This window comes from Salvelinus alpinus, chromosome 1 (assembly GCF_045679555.1).
Source record: "Salvelinus alpinus chromosome 1, SLU_Salpinus.1, whole genome shotgun sequence".
Taxonomy (NCBI): domain Eukaryota; kingdom Metazoa; phylum Chordata; class Actinopteri; order Salmoniformes; family Salmonidae; genus Salvelinus; species Salvelinus alpinus.
The window spans coordinates 74,070,941-74,087,834 of NC_092086.1; the positions used below are offsets into that span (position 1 = coordinate 74,070,941).

At 44.0% G+C, this 16,894-nt stretch overlaps 1 protein-coding gene across 1 annotated transcript in view; it reads left to right on the plus strand.

The window, feature by feature from the left end:
- The window catches only part of LOC139564401 (alpha-tectorin-like), a 67,795-nt gene that overhangs the window by 14,712 nt on the left and 36,189 nt on the right, over positions 1-16,894 (plus strand). Inside the window, 1 exon segment of the mRNA XM_071383936.1 lies at positions 6,839-6,856. Coding sequence (XP_071240037.1) covers positions 6,839-6,856 — 18 coding nt within the window.

Genomic DNA, 16,894 nt, shown 5'->3' on the forward strand with positions numbered 1-16,894 from the left:
ATAAGGGTACTGCAATGGAAGTGTCTCAAAGCCACAAACCATTCTCTTTAGGTTTTCTTTTTGTCTTTGCATTTTAAAAGCAAAGAGAGAGAGAGAAAGCGTTTACTTGCTCTTGGGTCTAAGCCTGTTTCTTTGTGCATGTGTGGGTACACATGTGGACGTGTGTGAGAGTGTCGGATGCGGACAGTGAGCACTGGGAAGGACTTAGGCGGCCGTGCTATCCCCGTTTGGCGGGGGTGCTATGAGAGAGGAGGGGCTATGAGAGGGGTGGGTAAGGATAGAAGGGAGAGGGAGAGGATTGGGTTTGGGATAAGGAGAGAGAAAGAAAGCAGGGGCTACAGAGAAGGGTAGAAGGGAGAGATGAAGGGGCTTATGGTGTGAAGAGAAGGGTGAGATGCGGCGTGGGGTAATTAGTATGAGACAGAGAAGAGGAATTGAGGGCATACCGGAGAAGTGACTAGGCAGCTGAGGTGGATTAAAGAACAGAGAGTGAAGCATGAAACACCAGAGATCTAGGGTATTAACAAGGTTAGGTATTAGCCACAAACAGAGGAGGCTGGTGGGAGGAGTTATAGGAGGATGGGCTCATTGTAATGGCTGGAATGGTATTAATGGAACGGAGTCAAACATATGATAATATTGACTCCATTCTGTTTATTCCATTCCAGCCATTACAATGAGCCCGTCCTCCTATAACTTCTCCCACCAGCCTCCCCTGGACCCAATACATTTAGCTGTGTATAGAAACACAGGTATTAAATTAATGCCACCGCTTTTTTCAGGCACCACACTAAGCTAGGACCATTAGAAATTGCATTTAGCATTACCATACCTCACTCTGTCAATATAATTTACAGGGGTACAATATACAAGTTTCCACATTAAATGAGACCTTTGAGTGAATGAAAAATGGGTTTCTCACAGAATGGCACTTTCTGCATTGACTGAGTGGTTAGAGAAGAATTCCCATGGCGGTTGCGCTTGCTGCTTTAGGCTGAAACCCTGGCTACACACACACACCCACACTGAAACTGGCCCAACTGTTACAGTAGCTTTGAAAATAGGCTTTTCTCTGCGATTTTATTTAATCGTTCCTTATCTCTAACTCAGCATTCCCTCAAGGTGGGTGAGCGCTTTCTCACAGCTGAGAGAGAGGTAGAGAGCTCGCTGTGTTTCCCGAACGAGCACACACCACTCTTAACAAATATACACACACACACACACATTTGTCCCAACTTACCCCCACAGTGTCAGAGAAAGCTGTTTTCTTGGATAGCGGTTAGTCCAAGGATAATAAGATTGTGGGAGCTGTACTGTTATGTTTCATGTTTTGTGTAGACCCCAGGAAGAGTAGGTGCTGCTTTTGCAACAGCTAATGGGGATCCTAATAAAATACCAAACTACCATGTGGCCCACAGCCTCCCTTTTTATAGGCCCACAGATCAATTTCCAAATACTTTTTTAAAAAGTGTGTGGTGGGGGAGAACTGTCGGGGTGAGGTTGTGTATCAGCAGTTTTTCTCTTGGTATGTCAGTCACTGACAGTCACTCAATTAGCCCATAGCTGACTTTTATTTAATTTTTTTGTAAGTTAGTCTTGCGGCTAGCTATGTAAACTTGTAGTAATCATGGTCTAATTAACAACTTTGGGCCCCATTGATTTTGTTAGTCACTCTCCGTAAGATATCACATTTTGCAAACATTTCTCTCCACCTAACCGCAAAATTTCAGGAAATTTGCTGTAAAATTGCACATTTTTCTCTCCGTCCCATCGCAAAATGAGTAAAATTGCATGAAATTAGTTATAAAATTGCCTAGTCTTTTCTCTGCCCAATGGCAAAATGTGTAGATTTGCAGGAAATTAACTCTGAAACTCAAATAAATTTTGCTTACGGCCCCCAAAAATCTAGGGCCGGCTCTGACTGCATGTGTGGATATAGATATGGGTACACAGTAGGATTGGGTGGTATCCAGATTTTCATGTCGTCATACTGTCCTTCTCTCACCCTGGGATTTACGGTATTACCAGCTTAGTACACAAGGGGGTGCCGAAAAACCCAGCCAGAAACATAATTGGGCGTCTATTACCAGAATGCTAACAATATTTGAATAAGTAATAGCGAATTTACATAGAGGCTGCTAGCTAAATATGCTAATGAGCGCAAATGAAAATAAACAAATTGCAAAGACAGGCAATCCAGCTCATAAAGTTATGCATACAGCGTATTTGGAAAGTATTCAGACCCATTAACTTTTTCCACATTCTATGTTACATCCTTATTATAAAATGTATTTTTAAAAATCCCCACATCAATCTACACGCAATACTCCCAGTCCTGCTGCTGAAAAACATCCCCACAGCATGATGGCTACCACCGTGCTTTACCGTAGGGATGGTGCCAGGTTTCCTCCAGATGTGACGCTTGGCATTCAGGCCAAAGAGTTCAATCTTGGTTTCATCAGATTGGAGAATCTTGTTTCTCATGGTCTGAGAGTCCTTTAGGTGCCTTTTGGCAAACTCCAAGTGGGCTGTCATGTGCCTTTTTTTTTTTTTACTGAGGAGTGGCTTCCATCTGGCCGCTCTTCCATAAAGGCCTGATTGGTGGAGTGCTGCAGAGATGGTCGTTCTTCTGGAAGTTTCTACCATCTCCACAGAGGAACTGGTGCTCCATCGGGTTCTTGGTCACCTACCTGACCAAGGCTCTTCTCCCCTGATTGCTCTTGCAAGAGTCTTGGTTGTTCCAAACTTCTTCCATTTAAGAATGAAGGAGGCCATTTTGTTCTTGGGGACCTTCAATGCTGCAGAAATGTTTTGGTACCCTTCCTCAGATCTGTGCCTCGACACAATCCTGTCTCGGAGCTCTATGGACAATTCCTTTGACCTCATGGCTTAGTTTTTTGCTCTGACATGCACTGTCAATTGTGGGACCTTATATAGACGTGATCGTGTGCCTTTACAAATGGTGTCCAATCAATTGAATTTACCACAGGTGGTTTCCAATCAAGTTGTAGAAACATCTCAAGGATGATCAAAGGAAACAGGATGCACCTGAGCTCAATTGCGAGCAAAGGGTCTGAATAATTCAGTAAATAAGGTATTTTTATTTTATAGATTTCTTTCTTAGCAAAATCTACTTTACCTTTTTTTTTTCGCTTTGTCATTGTGGGGTATTGTGTGTAGATTGATGAGGATTTTTTTTTTATTAATCCATTTTAGAATAAGGATGTAATGTAACAAAATGTGGAAAAAGTGAAGGGGTCTGAATACTTTCCGAATGTGGGCGGGGGATTGATCCGGTGGCCTACAAAAGGCTCTAATAGGGTGTCATAGCCCCAATTTAAAAAATATAAGCATTGGCCATTTATTACATCACTTTTTTCACATGGTGGGGGTCAAATGTATTTTTAAATAAAAATTTGGTCACGGGCCAAAAAGGTTTGTGAATCCCTGCCATAATGTATGCATAAGAGCGCCTGCCAAAACTGACCAATCGCCACTATTCTCTCTACCAAATGACAAATCCTAACCCCTCGTCTATTCTGTCTCGTCTCCACAGGTACCATGTCCTGGTGTCCAAGTACGGACGGCTTGCCCCGCTGGCCGAGGTGGACTTGCGTCCGCGCTGCATGGCCACGCTGGAGGTGCGCTGGGGCGAGCGGACGGAGACTCTAAGCTTGCGGTTGGAGCAGACAGTCGGGGAGCTCAAGAAGGAGCTCAGGGCCCTGGTGGACCTGCCAGCCAACGGCATGCGGCTGTACTACATCGCCCGCGAGCTAGGCTCCGCGCTGGGACCTGAGGAGATGAAGTACGGCAGTCGGGCACTCCACTCGTACATGATCCAAGACGGGGATGAGATCCTGGTGGTGCCCAAGACTAAGAGCCGCACCATCTCGTCCACCTCCTTGGAGTCCTAAGAAGAGTGTGTGTGTGTGTGTGTGGAGGACTCAGGACTTATTTATAGACTGAGCAGCTTCTGGACACCAACTGTCTACGCTGTCTTTTATTAAATGTTTTAGATGTTTCTTGGTAAAGCACCTTACTGTATATAAATATATATACACACACACCCATATGACTTACACATGTATGCTACATGCACACTATCACACTGAGGGCTCTATTTTTGGCTTGGTGCGAAGCATTGCTATTGTCAGACGCTGGTGGCACGTCACACCACTGAGATTTTTCCATTGTATTTGGTTTGTCAAAATAGAGCCCAGAATAGTATTTTATCAGAAATATTAATTTTTAAGTAATGTTAGCACAATTAGCATACCCTCCCTCTCTCACCCCAGTCTTAAATCATGTGCTTCAGATATATGATCCAAGATAACCCCTGAGTCAGAATCACGGGGTGGTGCGCTGAGAGAGACGCTTTGAGGATGATAGAGCTTGTGACACACAGAGACCACACGGAACATCACTGACCCCAACTCACTCAGGCGATCTGGCGGAAAGAGACAAGACAAGGCCAAATAGAAGGGGTTGGGTTGGTGGGCAGTTGCTATTAAAGGTGGAGAGAGAGGGGGATCTGGAGAAGGAGGTGCGCTCCGGTTGCTGTAGGTCTTCCTGCTGTCTGATTCCACATGAAGGGAGCAGCTCTCTCCCCTGCCGAGGGGGAAGAGAAGGGGAGTGGGTGTTGGAGGGAGAGGTGGTGAACCCCAGGCCAGCCTCACTGAGTAACCACATACCGGCTGCTGTGTCACAGTCACTTCCTCTGTGCTTGGATTACAATGGGTTCACCCAACGGGCTGTGGCCTTCCTCACCGCTTGCTCTCTCGCTCTCTCTCTTTCCATCTTCCTCTCTCCCCGTCATCCACACCTCACCTCCGTCTCACACACCCAACACCTCTTACTGGAACCAGTGTCCATTGTTTTAGTACACCCTGGGTCAACAATGTGGCCCCGGAATTTGTGCTCTCCCATTGGTTCATGTTGTCTAATAGGTGTCTTCAGATTCAGAGACCTCCAATTGGTGTAAAGATGTGAGAAATGCCCTATGGGTAATCATATTTTGTTGCTGCCCAGTCCAAAGTCGATTTCACTCTGCTTTGGCGTCAGAGGTTAGCTACTCTTCTTATACATGGGAGAAATCAGTAAATCAGTTTATTTACCAATCACTCTGCCGATTTAGATTTCTTTTTTTAATCTGAATTCCTCTTTGATCTTTTCACTTTATGTATTATGCAAAGTTTGCACCAGTGCAAAAGCTAAATGAACATGGCCCTCAGTCTGTCAGCGCTAGGCTTTGTTTAGCAAAGTAAATGGATCTCGACCTTTTGGGAATTATTTTAAGCACATCACAGGTGCTTCTTGATCCGTTTATGTTGTGTTCGCATGGTTGGTAATGGTAAAGTATGCAATATAGTGTGTGGGCTGGGATCGTGGTTGGTTTAAAAAAAATAGTGAGCCCTCATTTACTATGGAGGATTGCATGGACTTGTAACTTAAACTTGAGGGAACTACGATAAGAGTGTATGCTATAGTACATAGTGTATATACTATGTTTTTCTGTTATATTTTTTAGAAGATGATCAGATTAATAATTATCAAAGTGTTTCCGATTTTATTTATTTTTTCTGAAAGCTTCAATGCCTCCAGTTTCAAGATTTTTTTTTCCCTTTTATCTTTGCTTAAAATCAAACTTAGTGTACACACACAGAGATCATTTGTGGACATATGTTTACCTGCTGACTGTTGTTAAATCTGACTTTATGCATAGCACTGTAATACACGTCTGTGTAAGACCCTGTAAAGTAATCTTGCTATATGTAAATACATTTATCAGATAAATCTATTTAGTAATGTCATTTTGCTTTATTGTGGTGATAATGTAAGGGTTTCTTTACTTTATGCTGGTAATGCTTTATTTTACAGCCCCATTTCAGATGGTATTTACCTACGGGTTTTTACCTATGGGTATTTTCTGCTACTCACTGTACACACACAGTACTTCAAAGAATTCTACATAGTTGGTTACTTCCACCAGGTGGTAAGTAGGATGAAATTGTTAAACAGTATAATTAGGATTGCCTCATATTATTTCCAAGTAAATATCGGACTAAAGAGGAATAAAGGGTTACTTTTTTTTGTTTACTTTTTAATATACGTGCTTTGTTCATAACCAAGTGGGAAGGTGGAAAAATCCACTTGAACGTCCCTCCAACTGGTAATTACTAGTATGAAACTCGTCTCATCCTGAGCTCCCACATGCGCGTCTGTGTTCTTTTGCCCATCTTAATCTTTTCTTTTATTGGCCAGTCTGAGATATGGCTTTTTCTTTGCAACTCTGCCTAGAAGGCCAGCATCCCGGAGTCGCCTCTTCACTGTTGACATTGTGTAAAAGGTCTGGGTGTAGCTGGTGTAGAGGAGTCAGGCGCAGGACAGCAGAGATGAGTAATAAAAGGACATTTACTCAAAATGATCAAATACATGTAGAAATACCAAGCCCACACAATAGGATTGAAATACATAAAACAAACACGCACAAAAACCATGGGGAAAATAGAGGGTTAAATAATGAACATGTAATTGAGGAATTGAAACCGGGTGTGTAAAACAATGACAAAACAAATGAAAAATGGATCGGCGATGGCTAGAAGGCCGGTGACGTCGAACGCCGCCCGAACAAGGAGAGGGACCGACCTCGGTGGAAGTCGTGACACGTTGAGACGTGTTTTGCGGGTATTATTTAATGAAGCTGCCAGTTGAGGACTTGTGAGGTGTCTGTTTCTCAAACTATCACTCAAATGTACTTGTCCTCTTGCTCAGTTGTGCACCGGGGCCTCCTACTCCTCTTTCTATTCTGGTTAGAGCCAGTTTGCACTGTTCTGTGAAGGGAGTAGTACACAGCGTTGTACAAGATCATCCGTTTCTTGGCAATTTCTCGCATGGGATAGCCTTCATTTCTCAGAACAAGAATAGACTGACGAGTTTCAGAAGAACGGTCTTTGTTTCTGTTTCTGGCCATTTTGAGCCTGTAATCGAACCCACAAATGCTGATGCTCCAGATACTCAACTATTCTAAAGAAGGCCAGTTTTATTGCTTCTTTAATCAGAACAACAGTTTTCAGCTGTGCTAACATAATTGCAAAAGTTTTTTCTAATGATCAATTATCCTTTTAAAATTATAAACTTTGATTAGCTAACACAATGTGCCATTGGAACACAGGAGTGATGGTTGCTGATAATGGGCCTATGTAGATATTCCATTAAAATAAATCTGCCCTTTCCAGCTACAATAGTCATTTGCAACATTAACAATGTCTACACTGTATTTCTGATCAATTTGATGTTATTTTAATAGACAAAAAAATTGCTTTTCTTCCAAAAACAAGGACATTTTTAAGTGACCCCAAACTTTTGAACAGTAATGTATGTACTGAAGTCACCACCATGGAGCACAAGTCTTCCAACTGGAGCCGAGCCAGTCCAGTCTCACAATTGCCCAGATCACTGCAACAACTTGGCTACAAGGTAATCAGGCTTAATTGGTGTCACCAAGCCTGGAGGTGCCGAAAGCTCCTCCTCCCCTCACTCCCCATATTCCAGGCAGGGTGTGAACCACATAAGACACATTTGGCTGATGCCATCAGTGTCACACTCAGCCAATTCTGGGTGTTTGCTTAAAGCACCCAGCCCGCCAGCTCCCAATCCCAACCTCCAGTCCCAGCAGAGGCTCTGTCACTGCGCAACAGATGGGGCTGAGGTCCCCTCTGCCTGGGCCTTCTCTGACTGGAGCACCAGGGCCTCAAGTTCCTCTACAGAGGGAAGACTGTGCTGGCTTGGGGTTACCAGGCTGTGACAACAGGGCTGTCCCGCTAATGCAGGGTCACGCCGAAGTTGGGAGGTGGTGGGGGTCGAGATGTTGCGTTACCTCTTCGCACCCTTGTCCCGTACCCAAGACCTGGCCCGGGGAGGCTGTATCCTGATCTCCCCCATTGCATTATGGAGCAGAAGCAAGGGCAGTGAGGGCTGAACGGAGCCCATTGTGTGCCCAGGAGTAGGAGTCGTTTGGGAATGTGAGGTTTGGGTTACCACAAGGAGGTTCTACATTGTGGAGGAGAGGAGAGGAGGGCAAGGCTAACTGCTGGGCATAGGGGGGAGGTTAGAGGGTTGATATGGAATGGCCCACTCTGGGGATTGAATGACTCTCGCACTGAGCTCACCCGGAATCCAGTCTAGGACCTTTTTTTGGAAGGTCAAGCTTGATGGACTCTCCAGAACTTTTGATCTTCAATGCGCCAGACTTTATTCCCACAAAATACCCTCACCGGTCACTGGGTGGTCCCACAGAAACTGTTGATGTAATGCTTTTATGACTTATTGATGTAACTGATCAGTCTGTTTCAATCATCACTATTTTATTTTCTCAACTTTAACAATTGAAACTACAATCAGACCATTTAGAAGTAAACCTCCTTGTCAGCAAGACTGTTCCTAGAAATACATGTTCTTCATTGAGGCATAGATGCCTTACATGGGGCAAATAGACAATGTCTCCTCAGCTGAGCTCACTATGTAACAACCGATTTATACAACACTGTCCCCATTCCCAGTGAGCTAAATGGAGGGAGAGGGAGTGAAAGACCTTTATCCTCTCACTATCCATGCTTTGTTGTCATGTGTTGCTGCCTTGCAATGTTGTTGTCATAAGTCTCTCTTTATGGAAGTGTTGTGTTGTCTCTCTTGTTGTGATGTGTGTTTTGTCGTTTATTTATATTGTATTATTTATTTATTTTTTAATCCCAGGCCCCCGTCCCCGCAGGAGGCCTTTTGCCTTTTGGTAGGCCGTCATTGTAAATAAGAATTTGTTCTTAACTGACTTGCTTAGTTAAATAAAGGTTCTTTTTTTTTTTTTAAATACAACTATCATGTTGGCTAACGAATTGTATGTGTGTGTGTGTGAGTGAGTGAGTCCATGTGACAGTGGGAGTTCAAGTGAGAAAATCAGGCCTATTGTCCCCTTCTCAATTCCTCCTACTTCTCCACCGTCCTCGACACTTCCCAAAACACCGGCCGTTAGCACAGGAGGATCTCGGTCCCGGCAGGCCCACTGGGATCATGTTTTTTTGTCCCCTTTGGTGTGTCGCTCTCTCACAGGTTGGTAAAGAGTATATGCATTTACACAACAACGCACTGGAGGAGTAAAATAATCCACCACAAAAAGCCCCTACACTGGTCACTGGGAACCCCAGGTCAGCCCTCAGTCCTGCAGCCTTTGACACGTCCTGCTCCCCCTCGCTCCAGTTACCTCCACTGTCCCCCTTGCAACAAAGACCCGACTGAGTCCCCTCTGCTTCCCACAGCCTATCAGAACAGATCTACCTGCCATTTCTTTCATACTTAATCTCTCCAGGATCTATGGAAATGAGGTACGCTGTGTGCCCATGTAAATGAGGCCATTCCTAATTAAAGAGAAGAACACAGTGTGTCCAAAGTGACTCATGTTAATTCTGTAAGTAGAACTACCCAAGGTCTTGAAAAAGCATGGTTTTAGCCTGTGTGTGGTTTTTCTCTCTCTTTGTTTTTCTCTCTCTTTTTGCAATCTACTGCAGAGATAGCGCCTGCAGAGTTCCATCTTACTATCCAGGTCTGTACCCAAACAGTTCGAGCCTCTACTTTTAAAAATCCACCTTTCAAGAAATACGTTTCTCACTGTTGCCGCTTGGTACAGACCCCCCTCAGCCCCCAGCTGTGCTCTGGACACCATATGTGAATTGATTGCCCCCCCATCTATCTTCAGAGTTCGTACTGTTAGGTGACCTAAACTGGGATATGCTTAACACCCCGGCCATCCTACAATCTAAGTTAGATGCCCTAAATCTCACACAAAATTATCAAGGAACCTACCAGGTACAACCCTAAATCTGTAGACATGGGCACCCTCATAGATATCATCCTGACCAACTTGCCCTCCAAATACACCTCTGCTGTCTTCAACCAGGATCTCAGCGATCACTGCCTCATTGCCTGAGTCCGTAATGGGTCCGCGGTCAAACGACCACTCCTCATCACTGTCAAACACTCCCTAAAATACTTAAAAGATAAATAAACGACCTCATCCTGTCAGTAGAAGATGCCTGGTTGTTCTTTAAAAGTGCTTTCCTCAACATCTTAAATAAGCATGCCCCATTCAAAAAATGTAGAACTAAGAACAGACACAGCTCCTGGTTCACTCTTGACTTGACTGCCCTTGACCAGCACAAAAACATCCTGTGGCGTACTGCATTAGCATCGAATAGCCTCCACAATATGCAACTTTTCAGGGCAGTCAGGAACCAATATACACAGTCAGTTTGGAAAGCAAAGACTAGCTTTTTCAAACAGAAATTTGCATCCTGTAGCACTGATTCCAAAAAGTTCTGGGACACTGTAAATGGAGAATGAAGAATAAGAGCACCTCCTCTCAGCTGCCCACTGCACTGAGGCTAGGAAACACTGTCACCACCGATAATCTACGATAATAGAGAATTTCAAGAAGCATTTTTCTATGGCCGGCCATGCTTTCCACCTGGCTACCCCTACCCCGGCCAACAGCTCTGCACCCCCCGCGCTTAGCTGATGTTCTGAAAGAGCGGCAAAATCTGGACCCCGACAAATCAGCTGGGCTAGACAATCTGGTACCTCTCTTTCTAACATTTTCAGCCGAAATTGTTGCAACCCCTATTACTAGCTTGTTCAACCTCTCTTTTGTATTGTCTGAGATCCCTAAAGATTGGGATGCTGCCGCGGTCATCCCCATCTTCAAATTGGGAGACACTAGACCCAAACTGTTACAGACCTATATCCATCCTGCCCTGCCTTTTCTAAGGTCTTCGAAAGCCAAGTTAACAAACAGATCACCGACCATTTCGAATCCCACCGTACCTTTTCCGCTATGCAATCTGGTTTCCGAGCTGGTCATAGGTGCACTTCAGCCACGCTCAAGGTCCTAAACGATATCATAACCGCCATCGATAAGAGACAGTACTGTGCAGCCGTCTTCATTGACCTGGCCAAGGCTTTTGACTCGGTCGTCAATCACCGCATTCTTATCGGCGGACTCAATAACCTTGGTTCCTCAAATGACTGCCTCGCTTGGTTCACCAACTACTTCTCAGATAGAGTTCAGTGTGTCAAATCAGAGGGCCTGTTGTCCGGACCTCTGGTAGTCTCTATGGGGGTGCCACAGAGTTCAATTCTCGGCTGAGTCTTTTCTCTGTGTATATCAATGATGTCGCTCTTGCTGCTGGTGATTCTCTGATCCACCTCTACGCAGACGACACTATTCTGTATACATCTGGCCCTTTAGACACTTTGTTAACAAACCTCCAAACGAGCTTCAATGGCATACAACACTCCTTCCGTGGCCTCCAACTGCTCTTAAATGCCAGTAAAACTAAATGCATGCTCTTCAACCGATCGCTGCCCGCACCTGCCCGCCCGCCTAGCATCACTACTCTTGACGGTTCTGACTTAGAATATGTGGACAACTACAAATACCTAGGTGTCTGGTTAGACTGTAAACTCTCCTTCCAGACTCACATTAAGCATCTCCAATCCAAAATTAAATCTAGAATCGGCTTCCTATTTCGCAACAAAGCATCCTTCACTCATGCTGCCAAACATACCCTCGTAAAACTGACTATCCTACCGATCCTTGACTTTGGCGATGTCATTTACAAAATAGCCTCAAACACTCTACTCAGCAAATTGGATGTAGTATGTCACAGTGCCATCCTTTTATCACCAAAGCCCCATATACTACCCACCACTGAGACCTGTATGCTCTCGTTGGCTGGCCCTCGCTAAATATCCGTCGCCAAACCCACTTCCTCCAGGTCATCTATAAGTCTTTGCTAGGTAAAGCCCCAACTTATCTCAGCTCATTGGTCACCATAGCAACACCCACCCATAGCACGCTCCAGCATGTACATTTCACTGGTCATCCAAAAAGCCACCTTTCCTTCCAGTTCTCTGCTGCCAATGACTGGAACAAATTGCAAAAGTCACTGAAGCAGAAGACTTATATCTCCCTCACTAACTATAAGCATCAGCTGTCAGAGCAGCTTACCGATCACTGCACCTGTACACAGCCCATCTGTAAATTGCCCACCAAACTCCCTCATCCCCATATTGTTCTTTTTTTGCTGTTTTTTGCACCCCAGTATCTCTATTTGCACATCATCATCTGCACATCTATCACTCCAGTGTTAATGCTAAATTGTAATTATTTCGCCACTATGGCCTATTTATTGCCTTGCCTCCCTAATCTTACTGCATTTGCACACACTGTATATAGACTTTTCTATTGTGTTATTGACTGTACATTTGTTTATCCCATGTGTAATTCTGTTGTTGTTTTTGTCGCACTGCTTTGCTTTATTTATAAATTAAATTGGCTGGGTCTGAGCTGCTCAGGTGGAAAGCTTTAGCCATACAGAGACACGGACAGGGCTGAGGGGGGGAATCAGGGCCCAATCCAAGGGGCTGGCATCTATGTCCGAAATCCTCTTTGTTGTAACTGTTTTGCCTTCCATGATTGGAGGGAAATAAGGTTTGGTTTCAATAATTTGCCTTTGCTTGAGGTAGTCTTTCTGCCCTCATTTCCAGGATATCTCATTTGCTCTCTCCCTCACTTTCGCTCTCCCTCTCTGCCCACTCAAAGTCCCCCTCACCTCCCCACCTACTACTTTCCCCAAACACTGATCTCAGATTAAGTTGAACACTATCCCTGGTAAAATTTGCACCTGCCTCTTTTAGTAAAGTTCCTTCCAGAGCCTTGGCAGGGGCTTACACTTTTGCCGCCCCTCTCATACAAGGAATATCTTTCTCCCTGCTCCTTTTGATATCCATTGCATGCCCTAAGCAAGGATTTTGGCTGTTTTCTGGGACTCCCATTTTAACAGTACCGGTAATCCTGCTGGAAGTGAACGCGAAGCGCCACTCTGTTTGGATGTCCCCCCCCCCCCTCCTCCCATTATCACCATAACAACCGCCACCCCTCCGTCTTTTTCCAGTCCTCTCTTCACTTCTTTTAAACTCTGTGGATGGTTCCCAGTTGGATGGAACACATCTGTGTACTGGAGGAAGCCTGGTGAGAGTGGTGAGGGGTTAAATGTCCGTGTTCTGAAGGCAGGTGAGTGGTCCATCTATCTACCTCGTCCTCTAGCTCTCTCTCTCTCTCTCCTCTCTCCCTTTCCCACCAACACCTGCATCGCCGATTGATGGACAGGTGAGCTGCATCTGAATCTGACTCCCGGATAGGTGTGTGTTCAAACTCGTTTATCCTTGGAATTTCATAGTTTTTTAAAGATAATACAGAAATTCCTAACATGGTGGATTATCCCTGTTACTGGTAGCCATGTTGTATTTAAGGTTTCATGACAGTTTATAGCCTCACCCAGTTCAGCTCTTAATAAATCAGGACATGAGAGCAAAGAGGACTTCATACAGCTTTATGAACATGTGTATGGTGATGTCGCATAGGGAAGATGACAGTGCCATCCTTGGCATTTGGTCTTTAGAATAATGTCATCTCTGTGTCATTAGTTAATACTGTATTAGGATTTGATGTTGCATGTTATAACAATGCCTACTGCTGAGCATCTGGCACTGTAGTTTTTGACTTGACAACATGTATGTGCTAATGTTGTGATTTAGAAGTTTATCAGTCTGTCATTTCGTATCTCAGGAGCATTAGCCAACAGTCCTTAATCTATTTATGTCTTGGAGATGCATGGTAATAATGCTGCATTATTTGAATGTTCTGCTAGATGTAATTGGCATGAATTGGATGATTTTCTACAGTTGTTTTCTGTTCTATTTGTTGTAGCTAGAGTAGACTCCTCCTGATAGAGTCAGAAGTTTAGGGCACTGGATTGTGACCCCAGAGGGGTTGTGTTTACACCACTAGAAGAGCCCTTTTTTGTCTCAATTGTTCTGTTGAAACATTATGGAGTAAATGCCTGTCAGATAACGTGTGGGGGAACTGAAGGAGTGAAAATAGGGGTTGTGGTAATCTCTGTGTTGACAAAGCATGATGACAGGGCGATGACTGAACAATTATCCCCTCTCACCAGGGTCCACTAACCTTGACACACCTGAACACAATTTACCACCAGGCTGAATACTGTACACGCATTAAAGAGATGACCGTGTAGATGTGGAAGAGATAATTAATTCACATCACATTCCTCAGAGATCACGTTGAGGATAATGTTACACTAGCTCCTAACGCTAAACCTAATTCTAACACTAATTATACTTTAACCCTAAACCCCCTAGAAATAGCATTTGACCTTGTGGGGACTAACAAAATGTCCCCAATAGGTCACAGGCATAGTTAAACATGTCCACACACACACACACACACACACACACACACACACACACACACACACACACACACACACACACACACACACACACACACACACACACACACACACACACACACACACACACACACACACACACACACACACACACACATAATCACACACAGAGAGACACACACATAATCACACAGAGAGAGAGACACACACACACACACACACACATAATCACACACAGAGAGAGAGAAACACAGACAGAGAGTAGAAATAAATATATTATTATGAATTTATTTTATACAATACAACCATCAATTGTAGTATTTCAGTTTTTACAAGAAAACTATCATCCTGAAATTCACTCTTGCTGAAGGACCCTAGTCTCTCCTGTGAAACACATTTCTTGTCATTTTGAATATAACCGTGTTCGGTGTATTTCTCTGTTTCCAAATACAATAACAATGATTGGCATCATTTTAAATTCACATCTCTGGCTTATACTAAAACACCATTTTAAACTTAAAAAAGGTTTAAGGGTTTCTGAACAGACCATAACCCACTCATCAAACTGGTTATACCATGGCCCACCACCCCTATTAAACAATCCACAAAACTGATCAAAGTAACAATAAGTATTTTGTACCCCAAATTGCAATGGCCATTTCCCCCAAGTCTCACAGACACACACACACACCACCCCCCTCCATCTAAACGTGAATCGATTTTCAATTGCGTTACGGTTCTAGAAACATAAAGCCCTCTACTTTCATATCACATCAAAATATATTCACAAACACAAAATACACACTTACTGTACACTGTTTTAACCGGCTTTATCACAGTTGCAGCCAACAGTATTTTTCAGTGACAACACGGTTCTGGCAGCCTTCTTCCTTTACACACAGGTATTCGGAACATGCTAGATAGCTAATTTAGTAAAGGTTGTCCCTCTGTCTTCCGTAAACATGCTCTGTAATATGGAGATATGGCCATGTGATACCATGATGATATGTATCAATCGGATTATCTTTTGTTTTGCAAACTCTACTACTGCGCATGCAGACCACCAGTCATACACCAGTCTCTTGAGGTACACAAACCAAGCACGGCTCATCACACATCTAACACCATCCCTACCATGAAGCATGGTGGTGGCAGCATCATGCTATGGGGATGCTTTTCAGCAGCAGGGACTGGGAGACTAAGGATACAGGGAACAATGAATGGAGCCAAATACAGGCAAATCGTTGATGAGAACCTGCTTCAGCGTGTAAACCACTTTAAACTGGGGCGAACATTTACGTTCCAACAGCACAATGACCCGAAGCATACAGCCAAAGCAATGCTGGAATGGCTTCAGAACAAGAACGTGAAAGTCCTTGAGTGGCCCAGCCAAAGCCCAGACTGGAATCCCATTGAAAATCTGTGGAAAGACTTGAAGATTGCTGTTCACCGCCGCTCCACATCTAACTTAACCGAGTTTGAGAAAATCTGCAAGAAAAAATGGGAGAAAATCCCAAAATCCAGATGTGCAGAGCTGATACAGACATATCCAAGACGACTCAAAGCTGCAATCGCCGCCAAAGGTGCTACTACACAGTATTGACTCAGGGGTGTGAATACTTATGTAAATTATATACATCTGTATTTCATTGCCAATAAATACGCAAAAACATTTAAAAAATGTTTTCACTTTGTCATTATGGGATATTGTGTGGACTTTATGCAAACTGGAAACCACGTATCCTGAGGCATTTATTGTAGCTGGGGATTTTAACAAAGCAAATTTGAGGACTAGGCTGCCAAAGTTCTATCAACATATCGGCTGTACCACTTGTGCTGCTAAGACTCTTGACCATTTCTATTAAAATATTCTGGAATGCTTACAAGGCCCTCCCCTGGCCTCCTTTCGGCAAATATGACCACGACTCCATCTTGCACGGGACGTACCCGTGCTTAGACCTAATCAATGCTGTCTGACCAATCGGAATCCACACTTCAGGATTATTTGGTTCACGTGGACTGGGATATGTTCCAGGTAGATTGTGAAAATAATCTAGACGCATACACGGATACGGTGACTGAGTTTATAAGGAAGTATATAGGAGATGTAGTACCCATAGTGACTATTAAAACCTACCTTAACCAGAAACCGTGGATAGATGGTAGCATTCGCGCGAAACTGAAAGTGCGGACCACCGCATTTAACCATGGAAAGGTGATTTGAGATTATGGCCAAATACAAACTGTAGTTATTCCCTCCGAGGCAAACAAACAAGCAAAATGTGAGTATACAGACAAAGTAGAGTCGAAATCCATCGGCTCAGACACAAGACGTATGTGGCAGGGTCTACAGACAATCACTGACTATAAAAAGAAAACCAGCCACGTCACGGACACCGACACCAACGTCTTGCTTACAAACAAACTTAACACGTTCTTCGCACGCTTTGAGAATAATTGAGTGCCACCGACGTGGCCCGCTATCAAGGACTGTGGGTTTTCCATCTCCATGTCCGACGTAAGTAAGACATTTAAACGTGTTAACCCTCGCAAGGCTGCCGGCTCAGACAACAATC